At 36.4% G+C, this 19308-nt stretch overlaps 2 protein-coding genes across 2 annotated transcripts; both read left to right on the forward strand.

Moving 5' to 3' along the window:
- Nucleotides 1–263: 263 nt before the first annotated feature.
- On the forward strand, nucleotides 264–1629 carry LOC138838250 (olfactory receptor 6C6-like). Its single transcript, XM_070037546.1, has 2 exons — nucleotides 264–1213; nucleotides 1566–1629. Exons 1-2 carry the CDS (start codon nucleotides 264–266, stop codon nucleotides 1627–1629), a joined length of 1014 nt encoding a protein of 337 aa, XP_069893647.1.
- A 10732-nt stretch (nucleotides 1630–12361) lies between these two features.
- Nucleotides 12362–13321, forward strand: LOC138837382 (olfactory receptor 6C6-like). Its single transcript, XM_070036120.1, has one exon. The coding sequence runs from the start codon at nucleotides 12362–12364 to the stop codon at nucleotides 13319–13321; it is 960 nt and encodes a 319-aa protein (XP_069892221.1).
- Nucleotides 13322–19308: the final 5987 nt, after the last annotated feature.

The following is a 19308-nucleotide window of genomic DNA, read 5'->3' on the forward strand; positions in this document are numbered from 1 at the left end:
ATATATTAGTGCAATCAAGCACCTGTATTTCAAAAGACTAGCATGCTTCTTTTATATTGAAAAGTAAGACTCAATTTTGGACTAGTGAAAACTTTATAAATATACTGATAGAGTGGAAACCATATTTGTTGTGATGAGCTCTAAGATGATTTCTGAAAATACTCCTGCTTCGTGAGTTTCTGAGAGTGGCACATTGTAGGCCAGAAAGGGAAGAAAAGTAAATATCTGTTTTTACTTTCCATAGATTTGACAAAACAAAAGAAATGAAGAACAGATCACAGGAGGTAATGTTCATTTTGCTGGGACTGACAGATGATCCTCAGCTACAAATTGTGGTTTTCCTGTTTCTATTTTTGAATTACACCTTGAGCCTGATGGGGAACTTTGTCATCATCCTGCTGACACTGCTGGACCCCCACCTCAAGACTCCCATGTACTTCTTCCTTCGAAATTTTGCCTTCCTAGAAGTTTGTTTTACAACAGTCTGCATCCCACGGTTCTTGACCAGCATTCTCACTGGAGACAAAAGAATTTCTTACTGTGGTTGTGCAGCTCAGCTCTTCTTGTTTTTTCTAATAGGCGTTATCCAGTTTTACCTCCTGGCAGTCATGTCCTATGACCGCTACGTGGCCATATGCAAACCCCTGCATTACCCGGTCATCATGAGCCCTAAAGTGTGCTACCAGCTGGTGCTCGGCACCTGGGGTATTGGATTCATGAACATAATTCCACCCATCATATTTGGACTCCGGTTGGATTTCTGTGCTTCCACAAAGATTGATCACTTCTTCTGTGATGCCTCTCCTGTCCTGCAGCTCTCTTGCACAGATACAAGGTTAATAGAACTGTTAGCCTTTGTCTTTTGTCTGATGACACTTTTCATCACATTGTTTTTTGTGATTCTCTCTTACACATTCATCATCAGGACCATCCTCAAGTTCCCTTCTGTCCAACAGCGGAAAAAGGCCTTTTCAACCTGCTCCTCACATATGGTTGTTGTCTCTATTACTTACGGGAGTTGTATCTTTATGTATATAAAAACTTCAGCAAAGGAAAGGGTGACTTTCACAAAAGGAGTAGCTCTGCTGTATATCTCTGTGGCCCCTTTATTGAACCCTTTCATTTATAGTCTAAGAAACCAGCAGGTAAAAGAAGCTTTCAAGTATGTGCTTCAAAAGTTTTACTCTTTTCAAAACAATAAGTCAACATTTAGACTTAACGAACTTTTTCTGCAACATACACAAGCAAATTGGCAGCACAGATTCAAGATGGCAGACTAGAGACAGGGCAATACCAGAGTTCTGTCTGCTCAGTAAGAAATACAAAACTCCAACCTGAAAATCCAGCTCAAATGTCGATGCCAAAGGAAGTCATGCAATCAGAGCCTAGTGACAACCAAAAGACATCAAACTTCTAGTTGTGGTAGAAGAGAAAAATCGGCATAACATTAAGTCCACATAACCAGGTCCTATCACAGACAGCCAGAACACAGGCTGCACAGCTTTATGCAGACTGTAGCATGATGAGGCCATAAGCTCAATGAAGAGCCCACTCAGAACCAAAACACACTCGGTTCAGACCTCTGTTTTGGAAAACCTTACAACTGGAGCAGCCATCAGATTAATGTAGATCCCCAACCATCCCTCTGTTCAACAGTGACCTTCATCCAATTCAGGTTTCTGCTTGGAGCAGCTGCCTGTAAAATAGCAGCTTCCATGCAATAGAGAAACAACTTCAAAGGCGGAACCCAGGAAGAAGATGATGCAAACACCAAACACCCTGAGCCATGGGCTTCCTCCTCCCCACCCTTCTAGCAGATGGCCAGAGAGAAGAGCTGGGAAGGAAATCAACCCCGCTGTCAGATACAGGTATAGGGCATCGGAAGGTGGCAGAGAAAACAAACGGACACAATTCTGAGCTCAGAAACCAGAAACTACATCGATCTCAGCCTGCACCAGCAATGTGAGGATTTAACTCTTTCAGATTGTGTCAGGAATTTGCACTTGAGGAAGTTTGAGTCAAGGGACAAAGTTTGTTACTGGGCACTCACAGAAGGCATTAGTCTCAGCTCATAGTAGGCAAGAGAGGATTCAGCTTCTGACTGACATTGGGCATGGGTGAACCAGAAGAAATGATAAAGCCTGGAGCTCTTATTCAGAGAATATACCAGTCTTGGCCCAGACTCTTGCCTGAGGACTTAACCTATAGGCCTGGGACAAAAGGTGTGTCTAAGGCTGAAAGCCAAGCCCACCTCCTTCATAAATAGGAATTTATACCATCAGGAACAGATACAGAGAAGAACATAAAGGTGATGTTTCAAAACAGAGTCCTGCCCAGTAAGGTTCGCCCTCAGGGCTGAGGGAAAAATCAAGCCTCCAGCTAGTGCATCCTGGAACCAGAACCAGTCTGGAAAACCCCAATCTCAGAATTCTACCCCCAAACCCAGCCACCAGGGCTGAGTCACAGGCAGGGCTTTGAGTCCCAGTATTGTTCTCAGTGTGGACCCTAACTCTGAGAAGGATCTTGGGAGATCCCTTTTAGAGCTGAACAGCCATAGCAGCTCAAGACACATCATGGCCTCTCACCCTGGAAAAGGCCTCAGCAAGACCTCTAATATCAGCCAGTAGACAGGCCATGCACGCAACCCCACACGGTGATGCTGCCAACATTCTTCTTAAGGGATCTGTACACAGCTTTGTCCATCCGTGCATCCATAAAAGAGATACTGCTGGCCACCCACAGCACCAGTGGGGCAGCACCGACCCACACTTGGCCCCTCCAGCAGAATTGGGGGCTGGGGGCACTCTGATCAGACATCCTTTAAAGCCAGCCCAGGCATCCTTACATGAACACCCCCACCCATGGTGCCAGGGATCTGTGTCTAGCCAACTCCAAAAACCCATCTGTGCTTTTCCTTGTGGGATGCCCTCACCCAGACAGGGGGATTTACATCTGTCCAGCCCAGGAAGCCTGCTTAAACATCCTAGGGTGAGATGCCAACGACAGCCCCCAGCACCGAGGTTCAAGCCTAACCGGCTTTGTCCTGTGTACAAAATGGTCAGACATATTGTGCCCTGAGTCAGCACTCAGCTGGACATGGTTGAGGAACATGTGTATAGTCATGAAATCAAAGGATAGAACATTGGTGATTAAAAGAACAATGATTAAAATAAAGACATGTCTGTGTTCGTGTATGTAGGTATATTCCCTAGGCATTTCAGTTGAAATGTTAGAAGTAGCAACATCACTGTACCAAGGAATACACATTGTTTCTAAATATAACTTTCCAGGAGAAGCATCAGAATTTTTAATAGAAATTGCGATTCCATGCCTGGGACAGGACAAAATACGGGCTGAGAAAAGCATTTGTTTTGACCAGAAAAAATGTAGAAAATGCAAACAGACCATCAAAATCAGGATGAGGCTGATTCCAAAGAGATTCAGAATCCAACCAGAAAGTGCCAGTACTGGAAATAATCGTTTTCTAAATAGCATTCTTCAGTAAATAGAAAAAAGGTCTTTGGGGAAAAATGATTCTAGGTATTGGAGGAAGTAATATTTGATAAGAGATTCTAGGCCTTGGAGGAAGTAATATTTGATAAGGGAGCCAAAAGCACAGGGTGCAAGAAACACAAACTCCTTAAAAAATGATTCTAGGCCTTGGAGGAAGAATCATGACTACATTATAATGATAGAAACTAACATATTACTCAACAGAAAACTAGATGACCTCTGCAACATGACACAGACCCAATGTGAAAGAATCTACCAGTGGGTAACAATGAGAAAAATGAGCAAGAATATTTTCTCATTACCTAGAGTGCATACCAAATGCCCATTAGTCACCCTGATAAAAATATGAAATTATTGCAGCATAAATGTGTAAGGAGAGTAATTATAATTACAAAAGTGTACTGATATTATGTGCAGACATCATTTCACTCAAGACAGTGGAAATAAATTTCCTTCCCCAAGTGTTAATGAGACTTGGAAAGCACCCTCTTAACCAAGTGGTCAAAGGCACATTACTGGTAACTCATGTTGACACCACATAATCCAGAACAGTCCTCAGGAGAACAGCTCTTCCTCTCTGTAGTATTCTTCACAAAAACTTCAATTGTCACTCGGTTATAAGAAACTATTGAAACAAAGTGTGAACTCATTTTACAAAATAGTTAATGGAAATGAATGTTTGTTTTTGGTAGCTTTAACACAGGGCTCCAAACATGGTGATCTAAAACGGTAAAACAAATTGTTTTTTCACAGTTCAACATGCTGGTAGACTGAAACCAAACTGTCAACAGTGTCAAGATTCTGAGGCCCAAAGGCTAGAATCCTTTTTCTCTCCTAGATTTGGGTAGTTATGGGCCTTCTTTGGCATTTCTTGGCTAATAGTCCACCAATGACTAATTTCTATCTCCATCTTCCCAGGGTTTCTCTACCTTTTCAATGTAGTTCTTGAATTCCTAGAAAGAGTAATAAGGCAAGAGACAAACATCAAGGAATCCAAATAGGGAAAGAAAAAGGGAAACTATCCATCTTTGCAAAGATGACATAATCTTTTATTTAAAGAATCCTGTAGATTCTTCTTCCAAGTTACTTTAAGCTGATCTGAAACATTGCAAGTTGCTGTTCTGTATGCCAACCATGAGATGAGCAAGTCTGAAATCAGTAAAACAACTCCATTTGGAATAGCCTCAAAAAAATAAAATATCAAATAAAAGATGTTGAAGGACCTCTATGATGAAAAATTTAAAAATCTGAAAAAGGAAATTAAAAGCAGATTGAAATGGAAAAACCTCCTATATGCTCCTGGAAGTGTTAACAATGTGAAAATGCCAATTCTACCTCACTCCAGTTAGAATGGCCATTGTAAGAAAATGAATAATAACAAATGCTGGCAGGAATGCCGCCAAAAGGGAACACTACTACATTGTTGCTGGGAATGTAAACTTGTTTGAGCACTCTGGAAAGCAGCATGGAGGTTCTTCAAAAGACAAAACATAGAACACCTTCCTGTGCTCCAGCAATCCCATTTCTGGGCATTTATCCAATTCACCACAAACTTGGCCACAGTACAACAACAGCACAACCATGTTCATTGCAACATTGATATGGAATCAACCCAGATGCCCCTTGGAGGAATGGATCAAGAAAATGTGAAATACATACACAATGGAATTATATTCTTCCATCAGACAGAATTTTATTGCTGTATTTGTAAGAAAATAGAAAGACTTGAAAAAAATTATATTAAGCCAAGTAAGCCAGATGCATGGTTTCCCTCATTTGTAGTAATTAGGATGTGTCTATAAACCTATAAGTAAACCCAATGGATAGTAAAAATAAAAAGAATATACTTGGAACATGATAAATTAAACAGGATTCTAAACATCACACAGTGAGACCAAAGGGCTCAATAGCTATTTGGATGTGATTATATAAAATGATACTTATCAAAACAAATTCCAAGAAATGGAAATGAGAGGTTTTTATGAGTTCCCCTGTTTTTCCCCTTTTGTGTCTGTTTCGATTTCTCTCCCTTTTGTCTTGTATGTAAGTTTATCTCGTTTAGGAATGGCAAGAGGAAGCACAGAAATGATGGGACAGAGTGTGAACTAATTCAGCAGTGATACTCACTAGACAGTATGGTAAAAATCATCTGTACAACTTATGGCAGGAGGGGTTGGGAGGGAAAAACAGGGAGAAAATGGAGGAAGAAATAGCACTGTTCAAAAAGAAATGTACCCATTACCTGATTTATGTAACTGCATATATCACCTTGCACCAGAATCAACTCCAAATGGATCAAAGACTTCAAAGTCAAAGCAGACATCCTGAAAACATTACAGGAAGGATTAGGAGAAACCCTAGGGTTCCTTGGCTCAGGCCGAAATTTTCTTAATAAAGACCCAGAAACACAACAAATCAAAGAAAGGTTGCATGAAATTGCAGAATTTCAGCATGGCAAAGAACATAGCTAGCAAGATCAATAGAAAACTCACAAATTGGGAGAAGATCTTCAGTAGTCATACATTGGACAATGGTCTCATATCTAAAATATACTTAGAACTCACAAAACTAGGGCTGGGAAGTTGGCTCAGTGGTAGAGTGCTTGCCTTGCATGCCTGAGACCCTGGGTTCGATTCCTCACACCACATAAACAAAAAAGAAAAAACCCGGAAGTGGTGCTGTGACTCAAGTGGTAGAGCCCTAGCCTTGAGCTAAAGAGCTGAGGGACAGCCCTTAGGCCCAGAGTTCAGGCCCCACGACCGGACCCAAAAAAATAAATAAAAACTCACAAAACTAAATCCCCCAACACCAAATCCTCAAAGAAACAACTGCCCGATAAATAAGTGAGCTAAAGACTTAGAAACTTCTCTGAAGAGGAAATAAGAATGGCCAATAGACACATGAAGAAATACCCAACTTCTCTGGCCATTAAAGAAATGCAAATCAAAACACCATTGAGATACCACCTCACTTCATTTGGAATGGCTATAATCAAGAACTCTAATAACAACAAATGCTGGAGGGGATGTGACCAAAAGGGAACCCTACTGCATTGTTTGTGGGAGTGTAAACTTGTTCAACCACTTTGGAAAGCAGTATGGAGGTTCCTCAAAAGACTCCACATAGAGCTCCCCTATGACCCAGCAATCCCACTTTTGGGCATTTACCCAAATGATCACCTACAAGGCTATACTAAAGCTACCAGTACAACTTGTTTATGGCAGCATTATTCTCCATAGCTAAGATATGGAACCAATCCAGATACCCCTCAGTAGATGAATGGATCAAGAAAATGTGATCTATATGTATATAGATAGATATAGATATAGGTATAGCTATAGATATATAATGGAATTCTATGCCTCCATCAGAAAGAATGACACCACCCCATTTGTTAGGAAATGGAAAGACTTGGAAAAAATTATATTAAGCAAAGTAAGCCAGGCCCAAAGAAACATGGGTCCCATGGTTTCCCTTATTTGCAATAACTAGTATAAGTCAAGGACAGCAGAAAAGGTCAAAAGCTATGTACGTATGACCATATAAGATGATATTAAGTGAAATGAACCTCAAGATAGGGACACAAATTGTTTTTCTTTCTTGGTATTGCTTTTAATGTATCTAAAATTCACTATAGGATTTTTTTTGTTTCTCTTATACATTCTTCCCCCACGGTATAACCCCTGTTTTCACTGTATTTGATGTCGGTGCCCAAATTTTCTAACTTGGGAAGGGGAAGGGAAATAACAAAATGCTGAAACAAGGATACAGGTTGACCTATTGTAACAATGAGATGTATAAGACACTATGTTGAAAACAAACTTTACAACTAGGGGTGGGAGGAGTTGGGAAGGAGGGGAGGGAAGGAGTGGTGGGGGGGAAGAAATGTACTCATTACCTTATTTATGTAACTGTAATAGTAATATGCCACGCCTACTCCGGTGGAATCTGCTTAGCATGGGAAACCAGCTTTCAGACCTGAGAATGGGGCTTCAGAGACCTATCTCTGAGAATGGGACTTCACCGAAGTCTACCTTGGAGAATAGGGCTTCTAAGAGGCCTACCTCCTGGAAAGGCTGGCAAACCCCTGGGAAAGATGTGTTTCTGCTGTATAAGAGTGCCTATTAATCTTTTACTGTTTCTGCTGTTCATTGTACTTACTCATTGTCAACGTTCCCTTATTCAAAGCTCTTTCTTAAGAGTGTTGACGACTCCAACATCTGATGAGTGTCTTAAAAATAGGACTAACTCACCAGAGTTAAGTGCTACCCTGGAAGCCCCTGTTATGGAGGCTAGTAGACAAGTCATAAGTAAATGTAAAAGTATTGGGGGTTTCAGGATGTCACTTCAGCAGAAGGAATTGTCTGTAAGAGATTTACAAGAAGCTGTAGGCTCAGCTAGAACAGAAAGAATGTATGGCAATTGCTGAGATAACTACTTAGGAGAAAGAATTTCCTGCTACTCTCTTTTATTTACTAAGAGACTTGCTAGATCTAGGTCTCCTTGGAGCTTACTATTAAAGGAGGAACAGGAAAGATCTTATGGGACAGTTAAGGCCTCTATAAAAGGAGGTAATGATTAATTGGTGACAAACATCGAAACCCATTGTATTTCTTAGAGATAAGCCGGAAACAAGTGCCTATCGGGCGACCAACTGGTGACTACCCAAGAATGAAGCCATGCAGCAAGATTGTGTAACCTTTTGCCCTTTCTCATGAAGACTTTTTGCTATAAAAGTTTGTTATCCTCTGCATTAAATCGCACTCAGCATCCACTCCTCTTGTGTGTGAGTTGTCTGTTTGCCATCTTCCCACCTATTCCAGGTTCCTCCCCTAGGTATCCTCCATCGTCCCGACAGAGCCGGTCTGCAGCAGTAATATATATACATACATACATATATATATATATATATATATATATATATATATATATATTCTTTCAACAGTGCTGGTAGACTGAAATAAAACTGTCAACAGTGACAAGATTCTAATACCTACAGGCTAGAATTATTCTTTTTCTCTCCTAGGTTTGGGTAGTTATTAGCACTCTATGGCTTTCCGTGGCTGATTAGTTCACCATTTACTAATATTTATCTCCATCTTCCCTTGATTTCTTGCCTCTCATTTGTCTACTCTATGTCATTTTGGACACATTTAAACCAATCAATCACACCTGCACAGAACTGACTTACAAAAAGGTCCCAGTTTTTGACATAGATAAAATTTGAAATATGTATTATTCAATCCAGTCAATGTAAATACGTTTTTGTTTGATTTACTAAATACCAGTAAACATTCCATCATGCTTAATTTTATTTCTGAAAAACTTATTTTTAGAATAGCTATAGATTGGGAATGAAATTGGAAATGTAGCACTTTTCATTCACCAATACTCTTCACACAAGTTCTATAATCATTAACAACTTATAATTATGCTCTTTTTATCACATTGGTGAACAAATGGGTTATTCTGAACTAAACTGCTTGATTATTTCTGTAAAAGCCACTTTGGTAGCATGCAATTTACAATCCCTTGGGAATGATTCCCTGTGACTCAATTACCTAGAGAATTTGATGTTTCAGTTAAATAATTTCCTATAGGACCCAGAGGCTTATATGCTGCACTGTATCAAGAGAAGGTCAATTTTTATATTGTACTACAGTTCACATTAAGTGGGTTTACAGTGCTTCTTCACATCTGAGAATGCAGAGTAGTGTAGCAAAGAGGGTAACTTCATAGACTTTTGTCACAGCAACAAAGAAATTAGTAAAAAATAGTGTCTCAAAGAGAATATATGAGTGTCTCACTCATACATTTCAGAGTAGAATGAATTTCTCAGAATAATGAACTATTGATGTTTTCTCTTTATAATGATGATAAGTATAGTGTTGAAGTTTTTCTAAATCTCTGTATATATAAATAGGTTAATGTTTTTATCTTTTTTACATTTCATGGATAGATAATGCTAAAAGATCAAAAAATAAGGCGATGATGCTTTTAAACTGAAAAGTCTTTTCATGCTTATAATATATCCAATGCCCAACAAAATGGAATACAGTTATGTTGATTGGTCTGTGCTCATATATTCTTATGTTATAATTTAAGTTGTTTTCCCTTACAGGGTATAGACAGTATAGGGATAGACAGTATATGGGGTTGCAAAAGCAGAAAAAAACATAGTTTCATATAAAGACATGTTTGTTTCAATATTATATAATTAAACACTCATTAATTTTGCCACTGAATGATTTGTATAAATAAGGAAATTTTATCATAATACTTTGACCATTATATGACTACGTTAAAGAACTCTGGGTACTGGGACACAGTTCTTGAAAAAGTTTATAGTCTTAGCAGAGGTGATGAGATAGGAGAAATCTAAATATGGTCTCCAACAAACTCATCCTATAGGTTTTTTGCCATGTTGTACTTCATCTGACTGGTTTATCTTAAACCAGTTCTTCAGCTCTGTGTAGCACTCAAAACCAAAATATTCACTTAACTCCTTCAAAGTTCTGTAGATAACATGGGAATAACATTAATTTTCCAATTACCTTTTGATTCTCTTTTGGTTTTATAGTTTCTTTATTTTTGCTAAAGAATAATTTGTGCTTTCAATATTAAAAAGAAATATCTTGCCTCATTGCAGCAAACATAGCCTTGCACATTTTCATCCCAAAATGAATTTAATTATGTTATTGTGATGATAAAGAAACTCTCAAGACAGAATTTTCTTAGAAGAAAGAGCAATATTACTTTTTCTGAGGAGAAATGTTCTATAATTTATATTCTGGAAGTTTCAGAATTTACAAGTTTTATAATTTGTGTAAAAGATTGTCAAAGAAATTTTATGAATCATTGTAATTTTAAAGTCATCATTTCTGAAAATTGCCTCTTTTAATCTTACCCTTTGTTCTGAATGCAAGGTATTAATTTTATCTTTAATTTCACTTTTCCCATAGTAATGGTCATATTATTTCTGTCAATAGATACAAGATTGTCTTTACTCATTTAATTGCCAGTTTAACTCTCATTTTAATGTCATTAATCTCATGGGGCTAATATACTATGCACAATGTCTCAACTGCATTCCCATCATTCATAGTGAGTCTGAAATTTATCAGTCAGATTATGTTGACTAAAAATATGTTCATATTCTTATATTTAATTTTCAGAGCTGTATGTGTTAGTCATAGAAGCATATACTTGTTTAGAAGTTCTTCCCTTATTGCTTTTTACTTACATGTTTATACAATTATCTCCAGTAATTGCAGTCCTTTCCTTTTTCTGTACTAAATTTAAAGAGGGTTTTTTTTTCTCAAGGTTTTCATTGCTTTTATTTGCTCCTTTTCTTTTTGCTAACCTTTTAATAACATGACACAAATCCAGGTGTGTTTCCCTTTGCCAATAACATTTTAGACTGTATGAAGTTTAAAAAACAGCAAAATACTATTCTTGCTATCTGTATTGGCATTAACAAACTTTTTGTACTGAAACTGTCCTGGGAAGGCAGTGGCATCTGGGTCAAAAACATCAAAATTAAAGCATAGGTATCTCCACAAGAACAACACAGTCTTCTCTAGTTGTTACATCGAAGTAACAAATAGAGTTAGCCGTAACATAAAATCACTCAAGAATCAGGTAGGTTAAGTGTTGATTTATTGAATGAAATAGTACAAGTGAATAAATTTTAATCACCAATCTAGGCTCAGATTTTTCTATGTATGTTTTCATTGTAAATATGGATGGTTGTTCATATATAATTTGGGTTCTACCTTACAATTCCTAATATTTACCAAGAAATGATATACATTGACTATTGTACATTCTGTTAGAAAACAGGAGAACATATTCTAAGTATGATGCAACTTGTAATTATTCAGATAAAATTCTCAAAACTAGCTGCGTTTGTGGGATAACCGTTTTCTTAGAACTTAAAAATTAAATTTTGAAGATGGATTCAAGTTGCTCCAGGAAGCCATGTCACCACTTGTACCACACCTGTGGTCCATTCAAGGTATTCCAGAAGTACAAAGTGTTTACCTTAACTAACATATTATCTGTAAAATATAACTGTACATGGTACAATTGCCTCAAACATTGATTTTCTAATTGTACCTTAAATCGTACTTATTCCTGTTATTTTTCCAGAGTTGTTTTTAATGGTTGATTGCTTACAAAGGGAGGATTAGAGGAAATCATACAAGAGATATCTATCCTGTTTATCTGAGCAGGTTTGACCGGCTCCTAAGCCATCCTTGACAATCCTATTTTCTTGTTCCTTCTCAATTATTTTCTAAGTACAACTTCAGACTTTTTATGACTGTCCTCACCTTGATGAATATTCATTTAAGTAGCTTCGTGTACTTTTTTTCTTTGTTACGTTTCCTTCTTAAAAGTTTTCTGTTATTGGTAGTCCTTACGGCTCCTAGGACAAATGCCATCGCTGTAATTCTTGTGTCACTCACCTGGCAAGATACTTTAGATATCGATTAAGGGAGAAAATTAAAAATCATTAAATACCTGAATGGCCTACTGAGATATAATGTGCAAAATATGTGTTATAAATCAATATAATAAAAGGCCTATATTTCAAAGACTAGCATGTATCTTCTATATCTTACATATTGCCAAGCAAAACCCAATTTTGGACTAGTGAAAAACTTTATAAATATACTGATAGAGTGGAAACCATATTTGTTGTGATGAGCTCTAAGATGATTTGTGAAAACATTCCTTCTTGGTGAGTTTCTAAGACCAGTATGTTCTAGGGAAGAAAGGGCAGGAAGATCTTATGAGTAAAGGCACATTTTTTTAAATTTTCTATAGATTTGATAAAACAAAAGAAATGAAGAACAGATCACAGGAGGTAATGTTCATTTTGCTGGGACTGACAGATGATCCTCAGCTACAAATTGTGGTTTTCCTGTTTCTATTTTTGAATTACACCTTGAGCCTGATGGGAAACTTTGTCATCATCCTGCTCACACTGCTGGACCCCCACCTCAAGACTCCCATGTACTTCTTCCTTCGAAATTTTGCCTTCCTAGAAGTTTGTTTTACAACAGTCTGCATCCCACGGTTCTTGACCAGCATTCTCACTGGAGACAAAAGAATTTCCTACTCTGGTTGTGTAGCTCAACTATTCTTTTTTTTCCTAGTAGGAGTTACCCAGTTTTACCTCCTGGCAGTCATGTCCTATGACCGCTACGTGGCCATATGCAAACCCCTGCATTATCCAGTCATCATGAGCTCCAAAGTGTGCTACCAGCTGGTGCTCAGCACCTGGGGTATTGGATTCATGAACATAATTCCACCCATCATATTTGGACTCCGGTTGGATTTCTGTGCATCCACAAAGATTGATCACTTCCTCTGTGATGCCTCTCCTCTCCTGCAGCTCTCTTGCACAGATACAAGGTTAATAGAACTGTTAGCCTTTGTCTTTTGTTTGATGACACTTTTCATCACATTGTTTTTTGTGATTCTCTCTTACACATTCATCATCAGGACCATCCTCAAGTTCCCTTCTGTCCAACAGCGGAAAAAGGCCTTTTCAACCTGCTCCTCACATATGGTTGTTGTCTCTATTACCTACGGGAGTTGTATCTTTATGTATATCAAGCCCTCAGCAAAGGAAAGGGTGACTTTCACCAAAGGCGTCGCTCTCCTCAATATCTCTGTGGCCCCTTTACTGAACCCTTTCATTTATACTCTAAGAAACCAGCAAGTAAAAGAAGCTTTTAAGCATATGCTTCAAAGGCTTTGCTTTTCTCAAAACAGCAAAGCACCATTTAAAAATAAATAACATAAATAACATGCTTCTGGAAGATGAATATGGATATCAAAGGCATTACTTTTGATCTATGCCAATTCTCAGTTTAAGTGTGTCATGTTAAGTTTAATTTCTTTCTGCTTTTCTTTCTTAATAGATCATCCTAACCTCTAGGCTAAGAGTGTTTGCTTCAAAAACAAATTCAATATACTTATACTTACATTTACCTCTTTTCTCAAACCAATTATTTTACATACAATATGGTTCATACAAGTGAAACTTGTTAGATACACTTAGTTCATCTGACACATGTGTTCATGACTTAGCAGTCTACATTTGCTCTTTAGAATTTGCATTGATAACATTTTAACAGAGTATATCATAATCATTGCAGAATACAACTGAAACTGTGATAGAAAAAAGGAGAAAATCTGAGTTGTTTTAAAAATCAAAGCAGATTTTTAAGAGGAAGCATCATTTATGGTAAACATTTAAGGAGAAAGGATAAGTGTGATTGAAGAAAGGAAGGAGGGAAAATGCAGTCATAAAATGCAATGTATATCCTACAAAATTAAGAAAATTAAGAGGAGGGGTGGGATTGGGAGGGAGGGAAGAAAATGATGGAAGGGGTGACATTGGTTAAGATGTGTCACATTCATAAACGGCTCCATTGAATAGAAACCCCTTTTACAATTACTTAAAGATGGTAAAAATGTATTTATAAAAAAGATTCCCGGGCTGGGAAGGTGGCTCAGTGGTAGAGTGCTTGCCTTGCATGCATGAGGTTCTGGGTTTGATTCCTCAGCACCACATAAGCAGAAAAAAAAAAAGAAACAAAAAAAGATTCCCAAGGACTGAGTTGTCTTACATGCAAAGGAATTGAAAATGTAATGGAAAATTTCTCCAGCAGAGTTTTAATAATTAAGAGTTATTTATTTGTAAATACATTTACTGTAAAGATAGTTGAGTAAAACATAATTGAAGGCTAGGCTTTGGTTCCAATTGCTTATATTAAATGAATTAATTTGTGAATAAAAATTTAACCTATTTTAATTCCTGTGTTGGTGGGGAAATTCTAAGTGTTGTGAGCCACTAGTGCCCAGAGTATCTCATTATCTAAAAAGTGTTTTGGCATAGCATCATTTTAATTTTAAGGCCACCTTCTGGTCAATGATTTCCTTTATGAATTAGGCCTTTACTTATAAAACTACTTGTCCTACTCAAAGTAACTAGTCAAGTGTATGTAGTGTCTTTGTTTTAATTTTTTTTACATTTTTTCTTTCTTTTTTTAGTATTACTGTCTTTTTAAGTTTTTTTCTCATTCTCTTATTAACTAATATCTTTTTGGTGTACTTAATATTATCTCTCCTTCTTCATCTTCTAATGTTATTGGAGTTGTAATATTCTGGAATCAAGTGAAAATGAAAACACAACATGCCAGGACATGTTTGAAACAGTGAAAGTGATTCTAGGAGGATGGTTTATAGTTATAATAACTTAAATATTCAGATAAGTATTAAGTAAATAACTTAGGTGTCATAAAAGTCTTAGGAAAACAAAAACAGGTCAATCTCAAAAGAGAGGGAAAGAAATAATACATATCATAACTTGAATTATTGAAATGCAAACTCAAAGACAATATCAACAGTCAATGAATGAAAGTGTTGGTTCTATGAAAAATATGCAAGTCCTTAATGAAGAAATTTAATTAGAAGAGTCAAGACACACATAAAATTAGAGCTAGAAATGGACTATTAAAACAGACCACTGCCACAGGAGGAAGAACATACAAAAGAAATGAAAAAAAAATCACATATTACATTAAAAACAACCCTGTTGTCACTGTATTTGATTTTGGTACTTTGTGTCTTGTATATACATTTATCGAACTGAGGATGGAAAGGGGAATAACAAAATGTTGAAACAAGGACACAGGATGACCCATTGCAACAATAATACTCGCAAGACACTCTGTTGGAAATGAACTTTACAACTCTAGGGTGGGAAGAGAGAGGGGAAGGTGAGGGAAGAAAGGGATAGTAGGAGAAAAACAAAGGAGGAGGTAACAATGCTCAGCAAGTAATGTACTTATCACCTTACTGATGTAACTGTATCCCCCCTGTACAGCATCTTTACAATAAAATAAAATTTTTTAAAAAAGAAAAAAACATAAAAAAAGAAAAAAACAGACCACTAAAATCAAGAGGAATGTTATGGAATATTTTGAAAAAGATCATATTCTAATAAATGTAGAAATCTGAAACACACTTACAAAATTTTAGATACATAATGACTTACCCTGATTAAACCAGAAGAATATATATATTGTAAATGCACCAATACGATTGGAAATATAATTAAAAGTCCCTCAACAAAAAAATGAAGCTAAGGACCAGATGGATTAATTGATGATCTTGTCAAAACTTCAAAGAAATAACATCAAAGTTTCTTAAACATTCACACAAAATAAATAGCAGAGAAACACTTCCAAATCCAGTATTATACTAAATATGTTCTACCAATGCTGGATATGGACATAACAAAAATAGAAAACTATCACCTAGTTTCAAAAATACTCTAAAAAATTCTTGAAACTTTAATTCAACAATACTTAAAAATGTCATATACCTCCAGGTGCTGGTGGCCCATAACTTTAATCCTAGCTACTCAGGAGTCTGAGATCTGAGAACTGCAATTCAAAGCCAGCCTAGACAGGAAATGCTACCAGATCAACCACTAAAAAGCTAGAAACGGAGATAGGCTATAAGTGGTAGAGTGCCAGCCTTGATCAAAAAGAATTAAGGAACAGTGTTGTGGCCCTGAGTTAAAATCCCAGTACACACACACAGACACACGCACACGCACACACACACACACACACACACACACACACACACACACACACAACATACATCATAAACAAGTCGTTCTCATTGCACTGATGGTTCAACATACATAATCAATAAGTGTTATAAAGTACAGAAGTGGAATGAGACAAAAATCACAGGATCATATCAACATACATAGAAAAAGCCTTTGACAAGATTCAAAGTCATTTCATGATTAAAAAATAATTTCCTGAAAAACCAGGAATAGGACTATTGTAGCTAAGCATAATAAAATCTATGTATGTCTTACCTATAGCCAAGATAATATTGAACATAAAAGAAACTGGAATCATTCTCTCTTAAATCAGGAATGAAATTATTTTTTTATATTATCACCTCTCTTACTCAATGTGGTGCTTAAAATTTTAACAGAAAAACAAGACAAGAGAGAAATAAATGGGGTACAAATAAAAAAGAAACTTGTTGCCAGGTACAGGTAGCTCATGTCTGTAATCCTAGCACTCAGGAGACTGAGATCTGAGGATCATGGTTCAAAGCCAGCCCAAGTGAGAAAGTCCATGAGACTCTTAGCTCCAATAAACCACCAGAAAACCAGAAGTGGTGCTGTAGCTCAAGTGGTAGAGCACTAGCCTTGAGCTGAAGAGCTGAGGGACAGCACCCAGGCCCAGAGTTCAAGCCCAACAACCGATAAAAAAAGAAAAAAGAAAAAAGTCAAATTATTATTACTTGCAGATGGTAATATCCCATCTTTAAAACTCTAAACAGAAAACTGTTACTGTCCAAAAAAAGTAGCAGAATACAAAAATCAACATATAAAGCTTGCAACACAAAAGTTAACACAATTGCTGAAAAATGAGTTGTAAGGAAACCTCATTCAAACTAGTCTCAAAAAATTACAAAATACCTGTGATAAACCTAATCAAGGGGGGATATTACTTCCACAATTAAAATAATATAACACTAAAGAAATAAAGATAACAATGAGACTCACAAGACACTATGTTGGAAATTAACTACACAACTTAGGGGTGGTAGGAGGAGTAGAGGAGATGGGAAGGAAAGGAATAGTAGGAGAAAAACAAAGGAGGGGGTGACAATGTTCGACAAGAAATGTACTCTACCTTACTCACGTAACTGTGACCGCTCTGTATAGCATCTTTACAATAAAAAAAGATATCTCTTTATTAAGAGAAGGCATTCAAACATGGAAAGACCACCATAGTCATTGATTGAAAAATATTTTAATAGCTATATTAGCTAAACTTATTTACTGATTCAATGTAATTCAGACAAATTTCCAATAATATTCTTTTTGGAACTAGAAAAAACAATTCCCAGATTTATATGGAAGCACAGAAAACCCCAGTCAAACTAAAGTAGAGCCAAAAGAGCAATACTAAAAGTTGCACAATACCTATCTTAAAATTACACTATACAATTAGTTAGAATGCAGATTCCAAAGTTAGCGCATGTAACTATATACCTCAGAATCTTGACATGTCTAAACATGCACTGAAAAAAACAGAAACCTGGGAAATCAGATATCTACATGTGGAAAATAAATCTCTATCACTCAGCATGTACAAACAGCAAAAGAAAATGGCGCAAAGACTTTAAAAACTAAAACTTCGTAACTCCTAGCGCAAGTCATGGGGGAAATACTTCAAGAACAGAAATGGAAAATGACTTCCCAAACTTCAATTTCTCACACCATGATAATAAATAAGACTGTACCCAATTTAAGCAGTTACTATTCAACAAAAGAAGCAATCAGAGTAAAGAGACTGCCAACAGAATGGGAGAAATAAATCATCACAAGTTTATTAGACAAAGGATTGATGTCCAGAACACATTAAAAAATTAAGAAGAAACACCTAAAGAATGAGTTATCTTATCAGTAAATGAGCAAATATCACACAAAACCTATTATTCTGTATTAATAATACAAATGAAAGAAAATATGCAAGTACAGATACAAATGAAAGAAAATATGAAAGTACAGATACACCAGTATAAATCCAATGTTTTAAAATATGATAATTAAAATTACATAGGAAATTACAATACAACTTAGATTATTATAAAGTGCATAGTGAATATATAAAAATCACTGTGCCATTAGATTATTGAGAAACAGGAAGCCTAGCAGACTGTAAACCATGATAGAACACTCTTAAGAAAAAATTTAACACTAGCTAATAAAAAACTATGTAGGGCTTTCTTTTGATTCAGTATTTTCAGCTTTAGGAATATATCTGAAAGTTTTAACACTATGAACTTCAAAATTATGAAAATTATGCTTTGTATGGATATACTACAATAATAAATACTTATGATTATATTCATTGGTAGACTCCTTTTAATGATCAAGACTGGAAACAATTGGTCAGCTAACATATGAAAGAGTGATGGAATAAATTGTATTATTCTCAGAAAAGGAGGATGATGCAGCTGTAAACAAATATAAAGATTCTCCTTAAGTTGATGTGTATGCTTGACAGGATATATTATGAAGCAAATAAACAAGAAATGTACTCATTACTTTGCTTATGCAACTGAAACCCCTCTGTACATCATCTTGACAATAAAAAGAGAAAAGAACTGAGGTCATTATACTATAACATATTAACATAGACTCATTGGTGTATACCAGTCTTTCTATCTTATATTGCTGTGTTTTTAAGCCCTCAACTATGAAATTGTGATTTCAAATTACAAAGAAGGATATAGTTAAAAGAAGAAGTAGAAATTCTGTGTGTGAGTGTGTGTGTGTGTGTGTGTGTGTGTGTGTGTGTGGTATTGGTATAAAAACCACTTCTGTAGTATACAATTTGACAATCCCTTAGGAAATTATGTTCTAAAAGTGTTACCCTGAGAATTCTTTGTTCGTATTAGATGCTATCCAACAAGACGCAGAAGCATTCATGCTCCATTATGTCCAGAGGTGCTGCGCTGTATGGCAAGTGTTTAGCAAGTTTTACAATGAATTGTAGTAAAATGTAGAAAAGATGGAAACTTAATATACTTTCAGAACAAGATGGAATAAATGAATCAAAAAGGAAAGCATTCAGATCGTTCATGTGCCTTTAGGATAGAGTGAAGTTTTGGGGGAAATAAAGAATGGATTATCAGTACTCCCTTGTCTTCAGCTTGATGAGTTAAGTATTGAAA

This window comes from Dipodomys merriami, unplaced genomic scaffold, assembly GCF_024711535.1.
Source record: "Dipodomys merriami isolate MVZ:Mamm:240054 unplaced genomic scaffold, mDipMer1.0.p SCAF_10, whole genome shotgun sequence".
Lineage (NCBI taxonomy): Eukaryota > Metazoa > Chordata > Mammalia > Rodentia > Heteromyidae > Dipodomys > Dipodomys merriami.